This window comes from Hoplias malabaricus, chromosome 3, assembly GCF_029633855.1.
Source record: "Hoplias malabaricus isolate fHopMal1 chromosome 3, fHopMal1.hap1, whole genome shotgun sequence".
Taxonomy (NCBI): domain Eukaryota; kingdom Metazoa; phylum Chordata; class Actinopteri; order Characiformes; family Erythrinidae; genus Hoplias; species Hoplias malabaricus.
Genome location: NC_089802.1, coordinates 21,463,929 through 21,480,359, shown reverse-complemented (window position 1 = coordinate 21,480,359; position 16,431 = coordinate 21,463,929). Strand labels below are relative to the sequence as shown.

General features: G+C 37.1%; 1 protein-coding gene across 1 annotated transcript in view; it reads left to right on the top strand.

Moving 5' to 3' along the window:
- The window catches only part of baiap2l1a (BAR/IMD domain containing adaptor protein 2 like 1a), a 28,288-nt gene extending 15,194 nt beyond the window's left edge, over positions 1–13,094 (top strand). The window contains exons 4-14 of the mRNA XM_066664258.1: positions 1,681–1,742; positions 2,667–2,738; positions 2,837–2,971; positions 5,509–5,661; positions 6,050–6,205; positions 6,589–6,709; positions 6,908–7,121; positions 9,360–9,419; positions 9,579–9,738; positions 11,535–11,575; positions 12,113–13,094. Coding sequence (XP_066520355.1) covers positions 1,681–1,742; positions 2,667–2,738; positions 2,837–2,971; positions 5,509–5,661; positions 6,050–6,205; positions 6,589–6,709; positions 6,908–7,121; positions 9,360–9,419; positions 9,579–9,738; positions 11,535–11,575; positions 12,113–12,185 — 1,247 coding nt within the window. The 3' untranslated portion in view covers positions 12,186–13,094. The remainder of the gene's footprint in view (positions 1–1,680; positions 1,743–2,666; positions 2,739–2,836; positions 2,972–5,508; positions 5,662–6,049; positions 6,206–6,588; positions 6,710–6,907; positions 7,122–9,359; positions 9,420–9,578; positions 9,739–11,534; positions 11,576–12,112) is intronic.
- The last annotated feature ends 3,337 nt before the right edge of the window (positions 13,095–16,431 follow it).

The window sequence follows — 16,431 nt, the reverse complement described above, 5'->3', positions numbered from 1 at the left end:
AAGACATATTGACAATTTAACAAACATGAGCCTCAGTTGCATGTGGAAGGACCATACACAGCCACAACAGCCTCCACCAGCATTTGTCACAAGTCAGCCAACGTGGTTGTGTTGGTCACTGTGGCACAAACAGCACGCCAAGCTGATCCCACCAGTGTTCAATGGGGTTGAGGTCAGGAGTCTGGCAGGCCATTCCATCCTCTCCACTCCCAAATTCTGGAGGTAATCTCTGATAAACTCCACTCTGTGGGGGCGAGAGTTGTCATCTTGGAGAATAGAGTTTGATCCCAGACTGTGGAGATATGGGATTGCCACTGTTTACAGAATTTCATCTTGATCTCTCTGCATTGAGATTGCCTCCAATGATGACAAGCCTTGTTTTTCCAATGAGGGAGACGCCACCCCACACCATCACACTGCCTCCACCAAAAGATGGTACTGTATTGGCGAGCAATCAGCATAGCGTTCTCTGCGATGTCTCCACACTATGACCCTACGATCCAACTGCCATAGGCAGAATATGGACTCATCACTAAACATAACGTTCCTCCACATGTTCAGGTTCCAGTGCATGTGTTGCGAACAACAGTGCGTACAGGCCTGGCGGTGAAGGGCAGTCATGGTAGGTCTCCTGGCAGCCCGATGAGACAGGAAACTAGCTGCATGTAGTCGGATCTGGATTGTCTGGGATTGACTGCATATCTGTAGAAGACAGCCTACGGTACCGAAGTGCTGACAGGGTGAGGAAACAGTCGTCTTCTGTGTTGTCTTCTTGGGACACCCACTTCACGGCCTGTCTCTGACATCCCCCATTATATGGAACTTGGCCTTCAGTTTGCAGATGGTACTAGGGTTCACTGCAAATAATGTTGCAGCTTGGTTTTGCCGAACACCAGCTTGAAGTTGCCCTATAGCCTGGGCCCTATCCAGATCAGTCAAATGTGGCATTTTTGAAGAAGACACCTACTGACCACTGTAGCAGGGCCCATGCTCACAAGTGCTGCCAATCAGGGGCACCTGGGGGTACCAGAAGCTCAAAACAAGTGTCAGTAGCAACAGCAATATAAGCTGGCAATAGTAAAGAAGATTTGGCAAATTTTTCATGGGTGCAGCCCACATAGTCAGCTCTACTGCTCATCCCATAAATGCATGTTCCTTACAAATATGGCATCATTTAAAAGGGAAATTAACAGGCTTTTCAAAGATATAAGGTTTATTGCCAAGAAGCATTGTTACAACAAACAATAATTTGTGTTATGTTTATATGTGAATATTTGTAAATCAACAGTGGATTGCCCCAGAGCCCAGACTGCATCATCTGTGAATATTTTTTGGTTTACAGGGATTGGGAGAAACGGGGAATGCAACGTCTTCTGAGAAAATGCAGTTATTTTATTCAATTAATTTTTTTCTGTTTGTGAACTTGTGGTCAATGGTCTATTGGAATGGTCACTGGGAAATCATACAAATTAAGTGTGGTCTCTTAAAAAAAAAAAAAACTTTCTCTCAAACTTTTATTTATTTGTCCAACTACGAACTCATCTTCTCACTGTGTATAGTATTTATGTGTATTAAGCCTTTCTATGAAATGACTAAATAGAATATACATCTTCCATGAATCAATGATGGATAGCTGTAATTAGGTTATTTGGAGCACTGAGCTGATGTTTCTCTCCACAGGGGTGGTCCTGATAGAAATATCTGAAGTGCATAAGAAGGTCCAGTTGGAGCTGGAGGAGTCTGTAAGTATGAAGTATTGACTCTACAGATCCACTTCACTTCAGCTTCCCCGCTATGCCATTGACTTGTCTGTCTGCTCTCAGCCGCAGGCCCCAGTTCTCAGAATATACATGTACACAAGGCTAAGAATCAGATTACATTCAAAATAGCACTTTCAATCTTCAGAGGCAATGTGCTTCTTTCATCTTTCTCTCACCTTTATTTCTGAATTCCACCAATAGGAAAAGCCCAAGGTGAGTTGTAATTAAATGACTTAATTGAAATGTTGCTCTTGCCTTTAGTACAGCATACAAAATTAACGACCATAAGGCAAGCCTTTGTGGCTCAAACCAACTTTTGAACACAAGTCTGTACATCTTATAGAGCCAGTGTTTATTTAAGGAAATTGTTATCTAAAGTTTATGCATAGTGCTTATTTAGAGATCAAATGATTTAAGGTCATTGAAAATCATAATGTTTCAAATTTTAAAAATTCTGATAACTGTAAATTTATCACTAAATATTTATTGAAATATAGACTAGTAGATGTTTTAGCTTTGTACAAAGGAACTGATGCGATTAATTTTTCATACCGTTCCATCAGGCAATGCATTCTTTTCTAAATTTCTAAGCTGCTATCACTGATAATTGTGACTATTGTTTTAACATAAGGTGACAGGCTGTGTGTGGTATGTGACCTTTTTCTTTAAAGTGAATATCTGTTTTCCTTGCTCTTGACCTTAAAAAGTTCCTTTTGAAAAAGACTCTATCAGTTTATCTTAGATACTGACATTCAGAGCGCTGTGAATTTTTAACCATGCCATCTGATAAGATAACACTTTTATTAGATTCATTGTGAATGCATGTGGAATGCAGAACACTTCACACCTTGTCATTGTTACACCCGTTTATGTATCTGTTGTGACAGTTTCTTTTTCTCCTATCAGTTCAAGAGGTTTCACATAGAAATCATCACAGAATTGGAGAAGAAAACAGACATGGACGTCAAGTACATGACAGTAAGTATGGTTTGTCATTCTCCCTGCCACACTGTGTTTTAACGGTTATCGGTCACTTCAAGCATTGTTGGTACATGATGTGTTTTCATTCATCACAGGCCACATTCAAAAGATACCAGTCAGAACATAAAATGAGACAAGATTCGCTGGACAAATCTAATGCAGAGCTGAAGAAATTACGCCGGAAAAGCCAGGGGAAGCATTCTAGCAAGTATGAAATCAGGGAAAATGAGGTGATTTTTTTTTTTCTCTTATGATTAAAGCTCCCTGCAGTGATTAAGAACCACTTTTTAAAATGCTGCGATTGGAACTGCACTGTTGATTACTAATTTCAGATGGGTTTTATTGATCTTTTATTTATTTATTTTATTTATCTTATATCTAAATAGACGAGTAAAATTAATAGTAATTATTTTTCTCTTAGCTGTATGTTAATTTTTTCTCTTTTTTTGGACTTATTGAATCTAGTTGGCTTAATGAGATAATGATTTTGCTGCAATTATGTTGTGGGCTGATGCACTGTCTGCAATTGATGTGAATAAATTTTAATTTTAATTTTTTTAAATATAATTCTCTCTTTATGACAAAAATCTTACCTCATGATACTTGAAGTCATTTTCAGGATGCTTCATACGTAGGATGCTTTTTCAGAGAGTTTTAAACAAAGCTGGAACAGACAAAAGTCAGCAGTAAAACTGTAGTGCCAAATATATAGAAAATTACGGAAGCAAGGAATATGTGGTGGATCTCTTCCCCTAATCTAAAAATTGATAAAGCTCTCTAAAGACATTGCATTTACACCTGATGAAAAGCTGATTTTCAGTGGTCAGGAATAGAACAATAGAGCAGGTATGATTTGTGAGGTGGATAATTCTCAGTGCAACAGTGATACTGACGTGGTGGTGTGTAAATTTGTGTTGTGCTGCTATGAGCGGATCAGACACAGCAGTGCTGCTGGAGCTTTTAAACACCATGTCCGATCACTGTCCACTTTGTTAGACACACCTACCCCGTTGTTCCATCCTTGTAGAAGTAAGGTCAGAGGCATTACCTGATAGTGACAGGTAATAGAACAACTGCATAAAAAGCCTGTAAACAACATCAGTATGCAGTAATTTCCCACCTAGTGATGGGGAGATAATATCACTCTACCTGGGCAATTAATCTAATATTAATCAAAATCGACATTCAGAATTTCTAATCGACATAATCTTGTCCATATCGATTATATCTATTATTTTTATTCTATTATGTCCCCACTGTATATTCATATACTGTCCTTTTAAGCTGTAGTCATGTGATTCTTCTCCTATCTGCAAAATGGTGGAAAACCTAAATGCAGAGGCCGACCAAGCGACTCGAGCAGCTAGTACCAAAGAAAAACACAGCATCTGTGGTTTGGACATACTCTGTTTTGACTATAATTAAGACAACACTGAAGAAAAAGACCTCAAAATGTAAACAATCACACACCAAATATAAACAGTGCTCAAGAAACAAGAGAGGAACAAGCTCCCAGCAACATTAGAAAAAATACCCCATGTTCAATGCTGGAGCACATTTACAGTTCAAGCCTCGTCACTGAACTATGAGGGTCAAAAATACAAAAACAAAATAATGGTTCATTATTCGTAATCGTGGTAGAATGTACAATTAACTGTGATATAGATTTGTGCTCATATCACCCAACACTTGTTTATTTTTCTGTTTACTGCCTACTGATCACTGCCTCATGCTCCACTCCCAGTGAAAGGTTTTTATGCTCTGGAACAATACTACATTTTTTTTATTTTATGATTGGATCTACATGATATACGTGCATATCTGTTAAAGCAATTATGGTTCTTTTTCAAAGGGAAAAAAGACAAAAAAATAAATAAATAAATAAAAAAATTCTGGACCTAGAGCAGCTCTGCTTCAGGGTTGTTTTGTTCCCTAAATTAGTACCTATGGACCTTCAAGCAAAGCAGAAACTATTCAAGCTGTTAATAGGACAGGGTTTGTGAGGAAGCTGCTGTATATTAAGAAGAATAATGTTGTACCTTTTATTGAGATTTAAGTTTTTTTTTAAATTTGGTTAAAATGTACAGGTAATATACATCATTATACTGTGTCTCAGTATTGCCCTTGACCTTGTTGGAGTCCTATTCTATAAAAGAACCTGCTATGATCTGCTTTAAATGTTAAATTAAGAGTTTTCAACCCATTATAACCTCCATCGGCAGTAATCATCAAAGAATATGTTTCTGGCTTAACAGCACAAAGAGCTAGCAGAGCTTGATAGCGTGGGCTGCCTCATCTAGGGATGTATACATGAGGTAAAGGGTTGTGACAACAGGCTGAAATCGACACCCGGGAGATAAAGCGCTCACACGGTCACTATGACAACTCTGCTGGAGAGCTATAATAGGCAAGGGAATCCTGTGAAGAGTGGACTTCTGTTTCTTGTCTGTGTCTATGCCCTGTTGCATTGCTATTAGTCATAGGGAGTGGTGAATATCTCTGTCTACAGACATGATTACTCACTGAATAATCACAGTTCAGGGGTGAGGGGTGTGACTTTTCAGACATGTTTATCCTCACTTCGGTTAATGGTACCACGATACTGTCTCTTTTATACCTTTTGGCAATTAAATTCAGTGTAGTGATGGTTATGAGGGAAAATACTGCTCTTAATTAGAATGAAATGTTTGAGCTTTTTGTAATGCTGCAGTTTGGTTAAAAGTTTGGGATTATTCTTAATTATTTGTCTTTTTTTCTTTTTCATTAGTATATGGAGACAATCTCATCACGGCAGACAGACATGCAGAAGTTCATAGCAGATGGATGCAGAGAGGCCCTGCTGGAGGAAAAGAGGAGATTCTGCTTTCTGGTGGACAAACACTGTTTCTTCTCTCATCAGATGGCATCTTTTCATGACAAGGTGACATTTCAAATCAAAGTAACCCAAACATTGGAAATGCATGTGCTGAGGCTTTTAAAATGACATGAGCACCAGAACTCAGCTGAAGCTTTGCTCTGAAATGTATTTCTGAAGTACATTGGAAGTGAAAATTTGTTAAGACCTGCACTCTTCTTAAAGAAATACTTAATACAGAAAGTTTTTATGCTCTCACTTTCATGATGTTTACCTCCATTAGTTCACCACTGTTGTTGAGCTGAGTGGAAACGAAACAAAAATCATTTGTCCTGATAAATGTTAGTAGTGCTGAGTTGTACAGAGGTTCTGTTTGTGCTGTAATTCCAAGCTTCATCCCACTGATAACTTTGTGGGCCCTGGCTATTTCCCTTTGTCTTCTCATGACACTCAGGCAAAGGAGATGCTCTCTTTGAAGTTGCCCAACTGGCAGGACAACTGTAGTGATGCCACCAAGGTACCAGACACAGTAATCAACATGATCGAAGGCTTACGCACTCCGGTCTGCATGACATCCAACTCCTCAGCGCAAGTGGACCGCTTCAACAGGGTGAGTCCTGATTAAACATGCAGGCTTAGGATTACCTTACAAAGACCGTTATCCTTTTAGAGAAATGTAATTATTTGTGAGGACTATTTCCATTGATCTGATATTTCTCTTGTTGTAGATAGAACTTCTTTGTAAAGCACTTGTTGTGTGCATTTAAAGTTAGTAAGCTGCTAAATTTTTGTAATGTCACTGTACGTTTTTGTTGATTTTTAATTTACTACAACATTTGAACACAGCAGCTGTGTCCAAATCTAGGTCCAAAATTGACACTTTTTATGTCTGTTGACAGTGTGTAGGTTAATTATATTCACAATGCTTCATATATATGAAGTAAGGTGCTTTTGATTTCTGTCCGAATTAGTGTTTTTCTACTGTTTTTTTAGAACAATTCAGATTCTGTGGTTCCACCACCAGCGCCTTCGCTGAAAGCTCATACCAGTCCGTTGGCAAATATGTTTTCTCAGGAACTCCCCAGAAGCCCCATCTCCCCGGAACCTTACTCGGGCAAGAATAAATATCCTTTTTGTAATAAAAAAAAGTGTAATTAGCATAATCAAGCTTGCTCTATTATCATTTTCAGTCTTAGTCCTTGTCTTTTCATTATCAGATCCTTTTAATACACATTGTGTTTTCAGAGTCTGAATTGCACGAAAATGCAGGTGAACTGTTAAATGTGTCTTTTGCTTCTGTTGAAATCTATAGACCAAGACAGTCTTGATGGCAATGACCTGTCTAGGTCCACATCTGTGTCCAGTGGTATGAACCTGATAAAAAAGCTTCGAGTGCAAACCATCTTCCCACACACAGCTGGAAATAACGAGACCCTGCTCAGCTTCGATGATGGAGACATCATCACTTTGCTTATTCAGGAAGAGAGAGACGGCTGGCTCTACGGGGAACTGGAGAAAACCGGACAGTAAGATCTGGGGGTGTTAAGATGTGCATATTCATTTTTCTTCACAAGACATGCTGTGAATTAAACACAGTTAGATTTTATGCTATAATATTCTTTGATCTCAGACATGCGCATATGAATTGAAAAGATTACACATATCTTACATTTTCCCTGTCAGGCCCAGTCATCACTTTTATATCTTAGAATTAATTAGATGGTTTACGCTATTCTGCCTTTAAGACAGATCACAGATCAGACATATTTACATAGTATTATAAATATTTTTTATATTCAGCTACCTCCTTGTTCCTTCACTCATTATATATCCAATTTATTATCTCTAGTTACCATGTAGGTGCATTGCATAGTTCTACAACGACAGATTTCAATGGTCAGGACTTTGTTGAGACCACAGTAGATGGACTAAATCTAGTTGTAGCTATAGAAGCACCTATATAGCAAGAGGAGCTGATCAAATGAATAATGACATTTGGAAACATCTGTAATTCTGTTGAAAAATACAAAATCACAAAGTATCTCTACCTCTTACTTTCACCAGGCACTGTAGTCTTCTTAACATTTCATTTTTTACTTTTAACTTAAAAAGGAATTGTGTAAATGAGCAAAACCCAAACCACCGTACAATTAAAGTTGTGCAGTTACAGTGAAACATTTATTAGGGAAAACCTTGGCATTGTCTGTATCAGTAACAATTGAGCATATTTTATTCTTGGGCATATATGTCACTGTATATTATATTTAAGCTTGTTGTTTTGAATCAGCTCAGTTCTCATGATGTATTATAACATACTGTTGTACTGTTGGATGTGTTTACGTTTGCTTTGTTGAAAGGAGCACTATTTAGTCTTTAGTGTTCCGTGGGGGGGTGTTTTTATTTTTTTATTTTTTTTTATAAACACCCCCCCCCCATGCATCTCCCTGTCCTTCTCGCCACCCCAACCCCCCCCCCCCCCCCCACCCCAAACATCCATCTGAAAAATTCCCACCCCCTGTCTTCAGCCCCCATTCCTAAGCCACTTTTCCAAATCATACAAACATACATTGCCTGACTACAGCTGGAGGATTTAATAATAGAACTTGTCTTTCACTCCTTATCTGTTTTGCAATTCAAGATGCTGTAGGTGTGTGTAACTTTGTCATTTTGGTGCTTTCTAGATATTTTATTATTATTATTATTATTATTATTGTTATTATTATAATATAATCACTATTTAAAGATTACTAAAACATCTTCTAAGATAATGTATATACTCCAGCTTACACATTATTGCTTAAGAAGTAAAAAATGGGTTCTGTGTTTGTCTTTGTCGATTTTAAACTACTGGTATACATACAGAAATTGCTATGGTATGGTTGGTATGCCAGAATTAACTCCTGTCAGAGACAAGTAAATGAGCTGGTGCCTTAGGCTTATCACATGACAAAGCCTTGTGGATAACCAAATCCATATGTTCATGCTATAGTGACTACTCTATCTTTGCAATTTTCTTAGTGTTGATCAGCAGTGATCAAGCAAATTATGTTACATCACTATGTAATGATCTTCCACCACTATCATAAAAAATGTTATGTTCAGAAAATGAATGTAATGTTAACAGTGCCATTAGTAAGCACTGATAATAGCTGTCATTATTAAAATTGCTTTGCATATTCACGATAGCATAACACCCCTTGAAGCTATTGTCTGCAGGAGAAAAGATCACTAATTGCATGTGCATTCCCTGTCGTTCTTTTTGTTGTTGTTTTTGGAAGACATTTTCTGTGCCATTTTAAAGACATTTTTATTGAGCTTGTGCATTATTTCCTGTCTCAGGTTAGGGAGACTTGAGCAGTGTGGGTACCACACGTTTAGTCAGGGTTGCCAGTTCTGTCAGAGGTTTGAACACACTTTCTCCTAGCTCCCATTATGCTGTCATTTCTGTTATGAGAAATGAAATGTCTTTGTGTCCTACAATTACCAATGTGCAGTTTTAAAGCATGGCAGTTCAAAGTTAAGATCAACTGTCTCTATAAGACAGTTCCTAAGCAACCAAGTCTTAATGCATGTCTCCCACCGACTGCACAACTGCACTTCGAGTGACTCACTTTTTTTTTATTTATTTTTTTGTCCCCGCTGTAATAATGGGATGACTGATTCTACCTTTACAGCCTGGTATAAACTGTTTGTCAAACGTGAATTATGAACATCAATGAGAAGTTTATGTATGATTGTTTCAGATATCAGTCTTTTCTTTGCAGGAGAGGCTGGTTTCCATCATCGTATTGCCGATCTTGCAACGAGCCTGTGATCACAAACATGTAAGTATTGTCCTCCCTGTTAAGTATGTAGAATTTTATGAAATGATTTTGTGTTATTCCAGTAAGAGAACAGAGCAATGGTAATGTATTGTTATATTCCTGTTTTAGGACTATGAAATGATCTTTAGTGCTAATACTGTCATGTGATTATGTGGGCAGGGTTGAGACTCCTCTGCACACCTTGAATGTGGGAAATCTACCTGTGCAGTTCAGAGAGGGTGAGGAGGAGGAGGAAGAGGAAGATCAATCTGTTCTGCTGCCTCCCCCTGACTACAGTGACTCATCCAGGAAGCCCTCCACTCCTTCCCTACAAAACACGGTACAACCCGCACCTACTTTTCTCTCCTTCTCTTCACTCTCCAGTCTACTCAGCTCTGTCTGAATAAAAGAAAAATGAGATTTAACCTATCCATGCTTCACCTCTTTCGACTAGGTTTTGACTAGGTATAAAAAAAGCTAACAATTTTTTAACAAAAAAAAAAAGTTTTTATTTATTTATTTATTTATTCATTTTTTGTTAGACACCTCTGTGGGTGGAACATGTTTAGGTTAAATGCCTCCAAAATTAATGTTCTCTTCAGTGCTGAGATAGAGAAACGGTTAGGCTTTCGTTTCGCTGTCCTAAGCGTCTGCAAACAGGGAATGCCATCAGTACCAGTCCAGGTCGCGTTTCTCCTCTGGGGATGAACCTGAAACCCGTCTGCATTTTCTGCAGGGGGACAAACAGAAGCCAAGACTAAAGCAGGCAACCTATGCTCCCACCCAGGAACTGATAATCTACCAGTGATATGGCATATTCACCGGAAAAAAAACTGAGAAACTGTGAGCAAACTGGATAAAAAGAATCGGGATGTAATGTTTGGAGAAAGAAAAACAATGTCACCTTTGTTTTTGCCAGAGGGATAAGGGAGTGTTGGAGGAATATGACGCATTACTGTCACTGTGCAAAAAAAAATGACATGTAAAAAATGTTCCCTGCCTGGTTTGGTCACAGCACATTGGGAGGGGAACACACTCTGCAGAGCTTTAGGCTTCTGTGGACTTAGGGAAAATGTGCTGCTAATGAGGCTTGGAGTGCAGAAATCTGTATTACGTATGGTCATGTGACTGTGGTTATTTGCATTTTTCAATATAAACAGATCAAAAAGTGTTCTTTTTATCAGTGCAATTTAATAATCACTTTATGTTCCATAAATAATGATGGATGGCTCTATAAACGATTGATCAGAACTGTCAATGTCCATGCTTTAATTTATATAACTTCTAATCCACAGGGTCACTGAGACACAGTACAAAACTTTTTTTTTCAGTGTGAGGAGACATTGAAGATGGAGAAAACAAATATAGAAATCAGTTAACAGAATAGGATTAAACAGAAAATCAGCTCTTAAAGTTTGTTTTAGAATTTGGAGAAAATCAAATTTTTCAAATATAAAAAAAATAATTTTTATTTTTCACTCTGTCCAGACTTCTTAAAGACTAAAGTCACACATACATACATGTATACAAACAATTTTAGTTTATGTCTATATATATATATATCAGCCTACTGTATCAAGAGTTCAGCCTACTTTTTTTTTCTCATCCATGGTTAATAAGCCTCTTGATGATATAGGCCTGCCCCCTACAGGAGGCAATGTGCTCTGAACTGTGCCTTGATTGCAAATCTGTTGATTTTTATCTCCTTTTTGAAACACTGTCTGCAGCTTGCCATGTCCTTCATCAGTGGCGAGCTTTAGTCAGTGTTAAAACTTTAGTAATGTAGTGATGTAAACTCTTTGGTTATGAAAAGTATAACCCTGAAAGGCATGTACTCAGCACAAAGGAATTTGATGTTGGATTGTCAACATGAAAATAGAGTGAGGTAGTGTTTCACGATCTTCAAGATTTTTTACTCCTATAATTAGATCATGGAACGCTTCGCATTTCCCAGCCTCAGCTGCACTGTAAGATTGAGAGAACAATGAGTTGATTTCCTAATCCAACCAGTCTGGCAGGGCTGCTCTGCTGAGTCTCTCCTGAGCCAAGGATCAGTGCTGAAGCGTAATGTCAAATTCTGCACCTATAGACCTGTTACACTCCTAATAGTGTTGATTTTGTTTTTGTTTGCAACAGGTCTCTATGCCCAACGGTACTTCCATGCCTCCCTTTCTTGGGTGAGTAGGAACACTAGGATCAGCGAACTGTCCTTAAAGCATAGTTTGGCTTAAAAACAAGTTTTGTTTTTTTTCCCCTTGCACCCAACATAATTGAACAGGTAAAAACATGTTTAGTGTCTGAGGTTTTATTCTTAAGTTTTATAGTTAACCCATAACTTTACTATAAAGTCATGGAGGCGTTTAGTGAACGGGATAATATTTTACAGATTGTTTGCCTAAAGGATAACATCTTTGCCTCATACAATCAGTTGGTATACGAGCTCAAATTGCCTCTGAGGTTTCTGACAAATTAAAGCTATGACGGCTAATGTTACTACAGTGTCAGAAGCAAAGAAAGCAATATTAGATACTAAGTATAAGGTATCGTATTTCATTATCCATTTTAGATTCTACGCAAAAGCTAAGTAGCAATGCAAACTTTAATCTCCAAACAGTCACTAAGGGTTAATCTGTACATTTTGATATTTGGCTGAACTATCACTTTAAGATTTTATACTTTGGTTAAGTGACCTTAATGGCCCTGTTCCTTCTCAGAGGTGGGAATCCTTTTGCCACAGTCAAACTACGACCCACAATCACAAATGACCGATCAGCACCCATCATCTAATGCCGCTCTGCAGAACCCTTCACCTGGATTTGGACCTCATCCTCATATTGATTTTTCATTTATAGCTTCTAGGGCTGCAGTTTTGAAAGGGCTTGATTACAGATTTTTTTTTTTAAACTGTATCTAAGTATAACTGCATATGCCCATGTTAAAATGAAAAATTATTGAAACTACATTTGAAAATGATTGACAAACGTTGTTTTAAATTGGAGCTTGGTTCTGGATCCTGGAAGCTGAATATTTTGTGGTTCAAAAGACCAAACCCCTTTCCTTAGGTTCTAACCAATTAAAAAAGACATTGTTTGACCATATTGGTCTTTCTGGTTTTTAAACCATGAAAGTTGCTAATATTTCTTTGTGGTATTAATTGTTAGAAGCAACAGCTTGGCAAAGATTCTACCAATTCAGGCCAAGACATGGAGCACTGAAATTTCAAATGTCTGTTTGCAAATTTTGGCATAGAAATCAAGATAATTAAGAATCTATGTGCTACAGATATTCGAAATAGTGTAAAATGTTAGTATTCTGTCTGGTATTTTCAGTATCATATGTTCCTGTTAACTTAGTGCTGAACAAAGAAAATACTTTTTCTCCTCTTCACCTTTTATTTTTTGAATCAAGTAAATGGAAAGGTACATGGTGTCCCATGGTGGCTTATGTCTCCTCTGTAAAAGAAGTATATTCTACCTGGTGTACTATGAAAAGCAACAACACATCTTTAATATACTGGCTCTTCATTCATAACTTGTCAAACACGGATGTACAGGATATTCAGATGGGGACTGTTTTTATTGTTGTTAGATATGTGCATATTTTATTTACTCATTTTAAGAAGGGGTCTCTTTTTTTTTTTTAGCCTGTTATAACATTTATTCTTTGTGTTGTTTTCTGTCAGACATGATGCTGAAATAAAACATATTGGTTTTCATATTCGTTGTTTCTCAGCATTCACTTTATCATCCGTTGGCCTGGTGGACTGGCTGAGGTGTAAACAATCATTAACTAGTTTCTGACCTTGTGCACATTTGAAAATGGTAGAAAACTGCATAAATTTTTTAGAGAACAGATGAACAATAAAGAGCAGCAAATAGATAAATATTCAATGTCCAAAGATTTGTGAACATTGATTCCTCCAACTTCTTGTTTCTTCTAAAATCAATCGTGTTGTTAGGCATTTCTTCCCTCTTTGTGTAGCTTTTATTATACCGAGAAGGCATTTGATTAAATGGTGAAACATTGCTCTTAGGAGCCGCATGTTTTCAGCCACATAAACATATCTTTCACGTACAGGTGTTGGATGATTAAATATGATGTTAGAAAGGCACTATCTTGTTATTTCTTCTTTCTTATTTCTGTTATGTCTTCATTATTTTCTCCTTCAGTTTTCTGCCATTAATACAGCCCAAAACACTTGACATACAGACTCCATTTAAACTGCATTTTGGAGGTCTTTGCAGTACATAGCAGTTTAGGGCTAAGCACTATATACTGTTGCTGTACAAAATAGGGAATGGGGAAAAACCTTAATTCCACTGGAAGTCAATGTAAAAAGATTTAATTCCAAGTATTTTTGGAGCATTTCAATTGGTCCATTCATCATGAAAGTTTCAAACAATGAGACGGACAGCTGCTGCGTTCAACTGATGTAGTAAACTGTCTGTGGACAGTTGACATTTACATTTAAATAAGGTTTTATTGACAAAACACTAACATAGGAATGCAATGAAAGATGTCTACTACAACCAGAAGTTGCCCTATGTATCCTGGGATCCCTCATGTAAGTTTCACACCGATCGCACTCCTCTGTCCCATTTAATCACTCATTCTATTGTCCTCTATCTGTTTGAATGAAGAACACTACATTGAGTAACGTCATAATCCGTTGAAGCCCTAGCTCTTTATCCTCAAGTAGAACCTTAATTTAAACTTTAAATGGTAGAGAAATTGCCACTTCTTAAGATCTGTAAATTTGAAACTTTCCAAGACAGTTGTCAAACAGTATTTTTTCCAGTGCTAGGGAGGGAATTACTGGAATTAGAGTGGAACAAAATCAAACCTGAGCAGTGTGAGAAAATGGTGACGTCCTGTAGGTGCAGATGTGCCATATTGTGTCAACTTCAAGCCACCAAATAGACTGTGTAGACAAATAGACACCAAAGACTGGACTGCTATTTGTTCATCACTATACTTTATTATTACAGTTTAGAATGTTATAACATGCTCATTTGTACTTAATTTACTCATACTCTTCATAGACTACTGTACACTTTATATCACTCTATGGGTCTTCATTCAGACTGCTCTTTGTTAATACACTGCTCTTTAATTATTTTGTGCTGGTGTCAACCCTGTGAGGATGGGCTCCCCTTTTTGAGTATTGGTTCCTTTTAAGGTTTTGTCTTCATGCTCTTAGGGAGTTTTTCCTGGACACTGTTGTGTCAGCTTGCTCACTTGGAGCTAGGACCCAGAAATCTGTAAAGCTGCTTTAAGACTCCACCAGCTGTAAAATGTCTATAAATAAAATGTAATGGAATTAAACTGAAGTCAGTCAAAGCAAGGGCCTACATTTCCTACTAATTTGTGAAAGATGTAACCATAAATAAATAAATACTATATATATATATATATATATATATATATATATATATATTAGTTTGTTTGTCCTTTAATTATTACTGTTCTGTATTTTTCACCACAACTCTTTTTAAACTTCATACTGTAATGTTTTAAGTTTTGATATACACTTCACCTAAATCCCTTCTATTTGTATAATCATCAATTTAAACTGGAAAAAAAATTGATCTCTCACTTCCAGAAATAGACTTTATAAAAATGATTTAAAATATTAAAAAACATATAAGTAATGCATTATATTTAAGCTTAAAAATTGGGCACACTTCACGCTTTTATTTAAAAAAATAAAAAAAAGAAAGAAGGAAAGAAAAGCTTTTTGGAACAAAATAGAAGTTTCCTTTAGTAACAAAATGTTTAATATAAAATCATATTCCAACAGTAGTGGCACCCCATATTTCACAATTTGTTGTAGCCTTCACTAGTGAGAATGACGGCATGCCACCTCTTTCTGTTGTTTTTAAAAAAGATTGGAGAACACTGTCAAAGGGTTTTTTAATCTAGTTTTTCACTGAAGATTTGGGGCTAAAATAGCTAACGTTAAATGAAAGCCTATAAACACTAATTAGTATGTCTAAGTCAGCAATAAATAAATGTGGTCTGATGCTGTGTGAAACATTCACACCCTACAAGGACTTGCGTATGGTGTTTAAAGCTCTTAATGGCCTAGCTCCATCATATCTGTGTAATCTGATGAAGCGTCATAACTCATCCTGACCACTTCTCCCTGCTGCAAAGCCATATAATCAGTTACTGCTTAGTTGGTTGACAGTAGTATTCTTCTACATCCTGTTTCTATGGAGTACTGGAGATGCATTTATCACCTTTGGAATGGGGAGTAGCTTCTGTGATCCAAAACTATTAAAACAGCAAAGATGGAGGACAACTGCCTATATAGACCCTGAACAATCACTGAATTAGGAATCTACCTTGTATCTATACTCCATTGCCACTAAAGGAACAGTTTATAGTTCACCAATTACAGACTGTAGTCCACGTGTTTCACCGCATACTGTCTACCCCCAAAAAGAAAAAGTATAAAATAATTAATAAATTAAGTGACTTGTGTTTGTGTGAAGTAGCATTGATATGGAAGTGTTTATTGGGATTTAGATTGACATATGTTGCCATTCTGGTAAAAAGTATTTCTATAAAACAATGCCAGGCCTCATTCTGCATGTGCTGCAACAACCTGGTTTACAAAACTGCCTGTCCTTGACTGCCTTGCCTACTTCCCATGTCAGGCTCCAATGTCACTCCATGAAGAAGAGAATAAGACAATGGTGACCACAGACTAGTAGCGGACGTCTTGTATAAAGAATTGTTAAAACAGCTATGTGCTTAAATTTAAACTGAATTAAATTCATTTTCTAATTTTCCTAATGGTTAAATAAAGAAATGTTATGAAAACATGATGTAACACAGTGGCAATCTTGTCTCTTCTGAGTTCTTTAGAGTGAGTTTTATGTGTCACGTTCCAAATTGCGTGGATACAAAGGAAGTTCAGTGATAATATATATATATATATTTTTTTTTGCCCTGGGATGAAACAAAAGTTGGATGTGAATATAGGTGATTGTAATTAAGAGGAGAGAGAATCCAATCTGCAGCTCCT